This window comes from Dendroctonus ponderosae, unplaced genomic scaffold (genome assembly GCF_020466585.1).
Source record: "Dendroctonus ponderosae isolate FM_Combo_2020 unplaced genomic scaffold, Dpon_F_20191213v2 Dpon_F_20191213_10, whole genome shotgun sequence".
NCBI lineage: Eukaryota > Metazoa > Arthropoda > Insecta > Coleoptera > Curculionidae > Dendroctonus > Dendroctonus ponderosae.
The window spans coordinates 1,563,353-1,572,304 of record NW_026017111.1 but is presented as its reverse complement, the minus strand read 5'-3'; the positions used below and the strand labels follow the sequence as shown (position 1 = coordinate 1,572,304).

At 40.5% G+C, this 8,952-nt stretch overlaps 3 protein-coding genes across 4 annotated transcripts in view; 1 reads left to right on the top strand and 2 right to left on the bottom strand.

Annotated features, from left to right (window-relative positions):
* Positions 1–3,917, bottom strand: part of LOC109542636 (RNA-binding protein fusilli) — a gene marked incomplete in the record, with an annotated part of 17,553 nt that extends 13,636 nt beyond the window's left edge. Inside the window, 1 exon segment of the mRNA XM_048662281.1 lies at positions 3,264–3,917. Coding sequence (XP_048518238.1) covers positions 3,264–3,413 — 150 coding nt within the window.
* A 2,770-nt stretch (positions 3,918–6,687) lies between these two features.
* On the top strand, positions 6,688–7,873 carry LOC109542693 (coiled-coil domain-containing protein 86). The gene is made up of 3 exons (XM_019912024.2): positions 6,688–6,726; positions 6,990–7,286; positions 7,497–7,873. The coding sequence occupies exons 2-3, from the start codon at positions 7,222–7,224 to the stop codon at positions 7,855–7,857; spliced, it is 426 nt and encodes a 141-aa protein (XP_019767583.1). The 5' UTR covers positions 6,688–6,726; positions 6,990–7,221; the 3' UTR covers positions 7,858–7,873.
* LOC109542648 (probable methylcrotonoyl-CoA carboxylase beta chain, mitochondrial) overlaps positions 7,844–8,952 on the bottom strand; it is a 3,093-nt gene continuing 1,984 nt past the window's right edge. For both annotated transcript variants that reach the window (XR_007280574.1, XM_019911953.2), the window contains exons 6-8: positions 8,492–8,697; positions 8,060–8,396; positions 7,844–8,003 (exon numbers count right to left, since the gene is read on the bottom strand). Coding sequence is in view for 1 of the 2 variants with exons in the window: in XM_019911953.2 (XP_019767512.2) it covers positions 7,886–8,003; positions 8,060–8,396; positions 8,492–8,697 (661 nt within the window). In the remaining variant the exon portion in view is untranslated. The remainder of the gene's footprint in view (positions 8,004–8,059; positions 8,397–8,491; positions 8,698–8,952) is intronic.

Here is an 8,952-nt window from a genome sequence, read left to right as displayed (position 1 = left end):
CCGAAACGTATTTTGATTGATAAATTGAGACAATAAATGACTGAAACCCAGGAATGAATTTGATTTGGAATTGAAACACAGTCAGGAAAGTATATACGAATTGTTAGTATAGTAGGCCCTTTTTCTGACAGCGCCATGTAAATGTCGCCATCCTGGCAGGCCTACAAGCGCTAAATCGCCGGTTATACGCCTGAATTTCTGCAATGTTTTTCGAGAAAATCACAAAAATGTGCCCAAGAAGAAGAAACCAGTTTTGTGATTAGAATCGCGCTTTCACAATATTTTCATTTCGAATCCACATCTCTAAGTCGTTCGCTCCCATCAGCGCTGATTACCCACTTTCAAAGCCTATCTAAAGATAAGGAGATTTGTTTGGTTTCGACTTTTGCCTCTGCAATGCCTACAAGTGCAAATAAAACAACAATCGTTTATCTTTGCACCTGGACTTCGGTTTTCTTGCGTATCAACGGGTTGCGGTGTTTGTAGAGCAGGGCGAACAAACTTTTCGAAAAAATTATAAAAACGCTGGCTTTTCAAACCGGTTTAGTCATAAAAATATACGCAATTTCTTATCGAGATAGGTACTTGTGGCAAAGTGAAATGAAATGGTTTCGGAGGCATTTTATCTGTGACACTCGATTAGATCGACGAACGAACAAACTGAGAATAGCGAAAACTTGCGTAGTCATAGAGCAGAGAAAATGGTTTTCGAATGTCCTGAATGAATCACCCCTGAAGACGCAAGCCACTCGTGCTTCCGAAACGTCAGGAATAAATACTTTTTCACGACTGTTGCGATCTAAAACCCTGAGAAAGTCAACAGTTTCAAGCAGTTGCATCGACAGCCTAATCTCATTTTATAGGTAAATTGCCTCAAAAAATCGAACGGTGTATTGCACAAACTGGAATTTTCGTGAATTTTCCGAAATGACCAATAAAATTTTATATTTTCATTATTATTTCAATTTTACTGCTTATTTTCACACGTTAATCGTTATTGATTTGTTTGATTAAGTTTATTTCGACTGAAAAGTTTGATTGTGCGACTGAGCTCCAAATCGCTCAATTCGGTCGCACAGCAATTAATTTAAAATTGGGCCCGAACATACAGTTTTTGTTTATAAAATGATTCGAGGGTCTGGAAAGCTATTTAAAAAAACTAAGTTGATGATGGTGCGCTGACAACGAAAAACTTCGAATTTATAACATTTTCTTTACAGTGTCTAGTTTAAATTTGCGAATTTTTACGGTATACTTATATTCGCATTGCTGAAAATATTTTGTGTCGATAGAGAATCTAAGAGGAAAATCTCGCTCCGCCCTGATTTCTGATGTCTTTGGGGGAAGGCAATGACTAATACTTGCTCAAATTTCTCAATAATTTTAGAAATTTGGCATTCATCTACATGGCCATAACATCTTAATACCTGTTGGTTCTTAAACCAAAAAATATGATTATTATTTGATCGTTTCGTACTAAACTGGCGGAACAGAAGGCGATTTTTTGCGGGCCAAGCCGTGGTTTACGTAGGATTTATTGTTTTTTTCATTTAGTACATCAATTGCTAAAGCCAGTGCAAAACTAAAAAAGAGTAATTTAAAATCTGGATTGTGTTCTTGATAATAATTGCTAAATTGCAAAAAATTTCCTGCTAAAATGAAAAAAGCTGAATTTCAGCCTTTTAATGTAGGTACTGGACGTTTGAAAGCCAAAATAGGGCAATTTCCCCGGTTTTCCGAACTCAGATTTTTTGCAATTTGGCAACGTATCAGAAGAATTTTTTTTCAATCAATCAAATTATTATCAAATCTCTGAAAAAAGGGGCAACGTGGCAGTTGTCATGGTAGCGCAGTTGTCAGTCATTGACACGTAAGGCCGATATACCGGGGTAGATTGTGAATTACTAACGGTTTAATTGTAATATTAACATCTAATTGTTTTAGCATTAAAAAGTGTATTTCGGCCCTTGACTGCAAATGTTTACAGTTGGGTTGCAAAGGTGTTTTGTTCACCGCGATCATCCAAACGAGTAAACGTAAAATTTGCCGTTGAAAATATTGCCGTGCGAACATGCACTCTCTGCTGCTTTGTCGATAACAAAAAAAAACTAAAAACTCATCGAAGGGACGCTCCAGCTAGTGATTATATCACTCAAACCTCAATATCGATGGCGTTTTTTCGTAAAGGTGAATAAATATTCAGTGTGATACCGGTAACGAACAAAATATGTTCTCAGTCCTTTTTGGGTGCCACTAAGTCAAATGCGGTAGTTCGTAAAAGTTCCTTAATTTGATTTCTGAAGAATGAAACTAACGCCACTTTATCGAGTGAAGTGTTTATTTGAACGGTTATAATAGAAATATAAAATTAGTGTTCGTCTAATATTAACCACCTGCAGTGTGCTTGATGCGTAAGGTAATTTGTGTCTTTTATTGGAGTTTTTTCTTCGATCTTAATTTAAACGGTTCCTGTGATTCCAATTTTCCAAATTCCAAATAATTTTTGCTCACCTTTCAAGTGTTTTTATATGAACATTTTCAATGCACGTGAATATAAATCGGGTTTCGTTCGTTTGTTTCGTAGTATAATGCAATCTGTTCAGTGAATCGTATCCAAAATTAAACGGTTTTGGACCCGCATTAGGAACAGTTTTCTAACTCGAAAACATTTTCAACTTTAGGGGCTTTACTGTTTTTTTTCACAAACTTCTTTTTGGGTATTTCACCTCAAAAATTTTTGTCTTTAAAAAAGACAGATTGATAAACAGTGCTTTTGCACTATTTATCAATCTGTAATAAAAGACGTGAGGAAATTCTGTCTTTTTTAATGACAAACATTTTTGAGGTGAAATACCCAAAAAGAAGTTTGTAAAAAAATGAGTCCGCCTCACCAATATAGAACTTATCTACAACTTGGGCTTTACTGTATTTAAACTAGGCGTTTTTTCTCAGGTTTTCGTTCAGTCAAATGTACGTAATTCTCATCAAGAAGACCCCCCGTAGAAGACAGTATCATTACGGTTGCCATAGAAACACAGTTGACAGCACAAGATGGTTGCAAACTTGACATCTATGCCCTATTGATTCGGACAGGACGGTTGGCTGTCACTCGACGGCCTGTCAAAGGCTCACCACGTGCAAAACATTGACAGAGTGTCACTCGAACACGCAGTTTTCATGGAATGTGCGGTGTTGGTGTGAAGATCCCAAATAACATGAGCCAGGTAAGTGGACGACTTGAAACGACCCAAACGCAGCCTTACCTTGTTTTCGGAAACGTTGATGATGACATAGATGAGTAGAACGATCTCCTGTTCATCGGAGCCCATGAGGGGCCCTTGGAGCCCCCCAGTGGCCACGTAGAGAACGCAAAGATGTCGCGGTGCGGCCATGCTGAGGCCTTTGATGCTCATTTGGGGCTGATCGGTTGGCGCCGTGTCCGTTTTCGAATCTAGCAACACATTTTATAAACAAACGCTAGCGGCCGCCATGTTGCCACGTGAGACCTTCCGCAGAACCCGTTATTAACAGTTGGGAAAGTCCTCGATCACCGCTCTTCTATGCGTGAACTTTCCCGCAGAATCAGTTCAAATTATTTAGACGGTCTTTATCCGGAACCGGAAATTGGCCTGCACTCGATCGCTGTGGAAGTTGTGCGAGGCGATGAACAATCGGAAAGTCCACCGTACGTGTACTTAACCAAACGTTTTCGGCAAAATCACTGAACACAACAGGTTGCGACCCGTTTACGATCACTTGATCGGCAAGTAAACGCGGGACGATCAGAAAAACACAGAAAAAGGGTCAGGACGCGTCGATTTTCACTGGCTTATCGCAAAGGGAAAACGTGTTTGTTGCTGTTCCGAATACCTGGTATGGCAATCTCACCGGGCCGACTGATGGAGGTAGACTGGTTCTCTTACCTGGCGGCGCCGACCAATCACAGGCCAGGACGGAGGGAACGCAAGGTAACTAACTGTACCTCACCGTACTGCATGTTCCTATCGTTATATAATTAAGCGACTTGGTAAGCTCGAGCGCTTTTTACATGGACTTTTCCAAAAGTTTACCGCTAAATGGGCCAAATCCATTTGCCTCCTTTCAATTACCCATCAGCAGCTAATCAAAACCCACCCTGTATATAAACGCGTCGATTGCTCAAAAGGTTCAATTCATCCAGATGCCCACCTGTTGGAGCTCCAAAGGTTGGACAGCTTGACGTTTGGCAATACTGTCCGAATCTGCTAAGTAAAGCCGACCATACACTTTGATATTTGCAGAAGGATCTGCCGGTTTGCCTAAGTGACAAACGCTTAACAGGGAATTTCACAGCGACTTAATAATAATGACTGCTAACAATACAGAAAGTCTTCGGTATTTTCGAGTGATTGATCAAATGTTTTGGGGCAACTTCAAACTTTCGACTAAAAAAAGGCCGTATTAGGCGAAAAACGTTTGATGTTTCCCGCTGGGCTTCGGCGAGCTCGTCCCTTTAAATCTGTTTTCGCGGTGTTGCCAGTTGCTTTTAAGGATCAACTTGTCGTATGAGGCAAGGATTCCATTCAATTCTCTATCCAACGATGCCAAAACGAAGTGTGTGGGTCGAATGGTTCTTGCGAAACTTCGAAAAAAGCAGCGTCATGTTCAAGTGGATTTTGCAACTCAAAAAAAACCACGCAAATCTAAAACTTCTTGAATTCAAGCATTTGTTGAGAAAACTGTCAACATTTCCTCATCCATGGTTCACTTTCTAAAAAGGTAATTTATTTCTGTCTAGAATGATGTACAAATGAGCGTTCTTGCTCATTTTGCCTCCGAGAAATGAGCAAAAACGGGACGGAAAACAAGAAATTTTGCAATAATCTTACGCCACCCTTGCACAAAAGGACGATAATTTTTCTAATTTCATGGACAACAGAAGACTATATTTTTTCTACATAACCCCGCCCCTGAATTAAAAGCTGGATCCGCCCTTGGTATGAGGACTACCAAATGTTTCGTTTTTTTGATGTTTTACCTTAAAAGCACTTTATATTAATCAGCTTCGGTGCGAAAAATCTAGCGGCTGAACCAAATTTCTATATAAAAATTGAAACCTCGACTTAAATTGATTAAATTAAAGTTAATTAAAATTGAAACTTTGGAGAAGATTATCTAACTACATTAAATCGGGGTGAAATCGAGTTATTAAGTAGTGTGTTGTCAGCAAGCAATTTGTGGCGCTTAAGCTTCAATCAGATGCAAACAACAGAGGAAAAATAACAACTCTGCATTTATAGCTGATTTTGGTTTGCAAGCAAGTTGCTTCAACTTCCGGGAAAATATTGCTGCAACGTTTCCAGTGTATGTTCGCCTTTAAAGCGCCCCATGTATTTTCAGCCATGTTGCCGCTGCTCAACCTCCCCTTTTGACGGCTTCAAAATCCTTGTGTGACAGGAAATTTTGCTTGGCTCGTTTCGCTTAACATTGTGAAAAGTATGCGTGTTTATTCGTTCAACTTTCCTTATTTCATATGTTTTCGTAGGCAGCAAAATCATTTGTACGACAGTCAATGGTGTTTTGCTCAGTCATTTAATGCTAATGATCAGGCTAAAACTGGTCACACCAGGTCAAGGGAAACATAGAAGCGTATTTGTTTTCGCAAAAAAAACTGCAACTCATTCAGGTTGGCCAGAATGGCAGATTTCCATTGAAATTCAAAAACTGGTTCGTTCGAACCAGTGCGACCGTTACCGACTGCGTGCACAACTAGTTGATTCGGGAAAATCGCTTAATAACGAACGATAATTTACGGTTGTCGTTTGAAAAATACTAGGCAAAGTCCACGACTTGAACGAAATTCATCGAAACAATGGAAACAAATATACGACTGTGACTACTTTCCATTTTTAACCTCTCTGTCGCCTTGAACCCTCCTGGATCCATATTTAGCGCGCGTATTGTTCTCGAAGCTGAAATGGCCGTCGATTTGAATTTCTAATTGAAGAAAGGTGGCCGCATTTTCACCTTTTCGGACGTCAATTTCTTCAGTTCGGGGAAAAAACAGTTTGGAAGATCGTTGCGGTGACCAGAAGGCGCTGAAGACAAGATGGCACGGCAACGACCGGTCGTTCAACCTGCTGCAAACCCATTGCCAGCAGCGTACTATGCGGGTACCATCAATACAGGTGGACTGAATAATGACTATTTAATTTTCATTGATTTCAATAATGCTACAATATTATTATTAGATATAGAATTAGAATAGTTTGCTATTCTTACAATTTAAATATTTTCCCGTACCTACAAAAAGAAACTATAAATGGTCGGTTTTATAAGGCTTGGAAGCGTTAAAATGGACATATTACTAGATATAAACTTAAAAGGTGCTTCAAATCAATTTTTATTTAAACCAAGGAGCAAAATGCTCCTAAAACTCTATAAAACCCAATTTTGCCATTGAATTTTTTTTAAGCACTATTTGAATATTTTTGACGCAGATAACTGATTTCTCTGTGATTTTTGAGTTTTTCAAAAAGCCGATAATTCTGTGGCGTTCATGCTTCTGATGCTTTTAGAGTTTGCCAAACTAGCCTAGCAGTGTTGCCTAACTGACGAGTGGCTCATTGCAGTAACGCCTGTCATGGATCCATGATTTGGATTCAACGACTCTAACACAAACTAGCCTAAAATTTTCAAGTTTGTTTTGTTTATGGACGGGTTGTTTACATACACCTATCGTTTATGGCTAGTATGTACGTTTTTATTAGTTTTCCCTTTCGAAAGTTACTTAAACAAGGAGAAAATGAAGTCCTGCGTACGCCATTATATATTCTTATGAAGTTTATTGGATAAACAGTGATTGTTTAATGCCTTCGCGATTGATTGCTCCTTGGTTTAAATAAAAATTGATTTAAAGCAGCTTCTAAGTTTACATCTAATAATATAAATATGTCGATTCTAGCGCTTCCAAGCTCATAAAACCGACTATTTATAATTTCTTTTTGTAGGTACGGGAAAATATTTAAATTGTAAGAATAGCAAACTATTCTAATTCAGAGGTGTTCTGTGTGCGATAGTCACTCGTAACTAGCCTAGCAGTGTTGCCTACCTGTTGGGGATTGTTATCTAACTTCAGACGTGTAGTTGAAAAATTATTAGGTTACGAAGCACATGTCTTGCTGATTATTTACTTGAATTCAGAGACAAGACTGTCTCTGCTTGAAATAGTTAATCAAAAACATGGCAGCAAACGGAGAAGAAACCCCAAGTGAAAACACTGCGAAACCGAAGCCTAAAGTGGCCAGGTAAGTTAGTAATACAATTTTCATCATGATCATTCTTTTACATCCATGCCGATGTAAAATACGTGGGGCCAAATAAAGTGCAAATTTCGTGTGTTCAAGTGTTATTTTCATGCTCATGAGTTTCGCTTTTCAACATTTTCCCTTAAACTGTTAAACTTCATGTTGTGCTTGTTATGTATATTTGTATAATTGATGCATTGGTGTCTGTAGCAAGGATAAGGCGGTGGTGATAAAGGGGAAGCCAAAGTCTGGTCGCTTTTGGAAAACTGAAAAGACCAAGTTTTCCTCCATCATCAAGTCCAGGGGACTGAAAAGTTCGTTCGAAAAGAAGCAGGCACTCAGAGAGAAGCTGCAACGGATAAAGGAGGAGTCGCGCGAACGAAAGGCCCAAAAGCAGGAGCAAGAGGAGCAGCGAAAGGAGCGACGCAGGGAAAATTTGAAGAGGCGGGAGGAGAACCAGAAAAAGGCTGAAATTGTGCAGGTGATCACCAACACGAAGAAGTTGAGCAAAATGAAGAAAAAGCATTTGAGGAATGTGGAGAAACGCGACACAACGATTGTTTCCAAATAAAACTTTTTAATCGCTACTGTATGGTTACCTACATTCGGAAAATTCCAAAGCGTGTATGGGCGGGTTTCTTGTTTAGGGCCGCTGCCAGGCTCATTCCAAGCACCTTCCTAGTGTCTCTTGGATCGATCACTCCGTCGTCCCAAAGCCTACGAGCAGTTGTTTTTATGCATAAGACATGGATGGAAATGGCCAACCACCCTACCGAGCTGTGCTGAAATATGGCGAGCCCTCGCTATCAAATTTATCAATCACGCCCCTTTCAAAATCCATCTTCTCCTGGTCGTTCCACTGTTTGTTGGCCACTTGCGACAGAACTCCTGCGGCCTGCGCCCCTCCCATAACAGAAATCCGTGCGTTCGGCCACATGTAGAGGAACCGGGGCGAGAAGGCCCGGCCGCACATACCATAATTGCCTGCGCCGTAGGAGCCCCCAATAATCACGGTGATTTTCGGCACTTGGGCGCACGCCACTGCTGTTACAAGTTTGGCGCCGTTCTTTGCTATGCCTCCAGTTTCCGCCTGTCTGCCCACCATAAAACCTAAGAAAAAAACCACTACTGTAGCGAAATGCGTACGTTATTTTGCAAGTCGCGTTTGCTCTGTTTTGTCTCTAAGTAGACGCGCGCTACTTTACCTGTGATGTTCTGCAAAAACAGCAGAGGCAGCGTTCGCTGGCAGCACAGTTGGACGAAATGGGCGCCTTTGAGGGCGCTTTCCGAGAACAGCACCCCATTGTTGCCCAAAACGCCCACCGTTTTGCCGTAGATTTTCGCAAAGCCGCACACCAAAGTTTCGCCGTATTTCTTCTTGAACTCCTCGAACCGCGAACCGTCCACCAATCTGCAACACCATTGGGTTTCTCTTTGTTTTCTTGTGGTCCTTCAAGGGCCCACAGACTTCGGTTTTTTTAGCCGTCCACGCATAATCAACTGAAGTCTGTGGGGGCTCTTAATGATGAGGACGAGGATCCAGCTTTAAATTCAGAGGGGGCTTTTAATTCAAATTATCGTCGTTTTGTGCAAGGGTGGCGCAAGATTATTGCAAAATTTCATGTTTTCCGTCCCGTTTTGCATGTTTCTCGGAAGCAAAATGAGC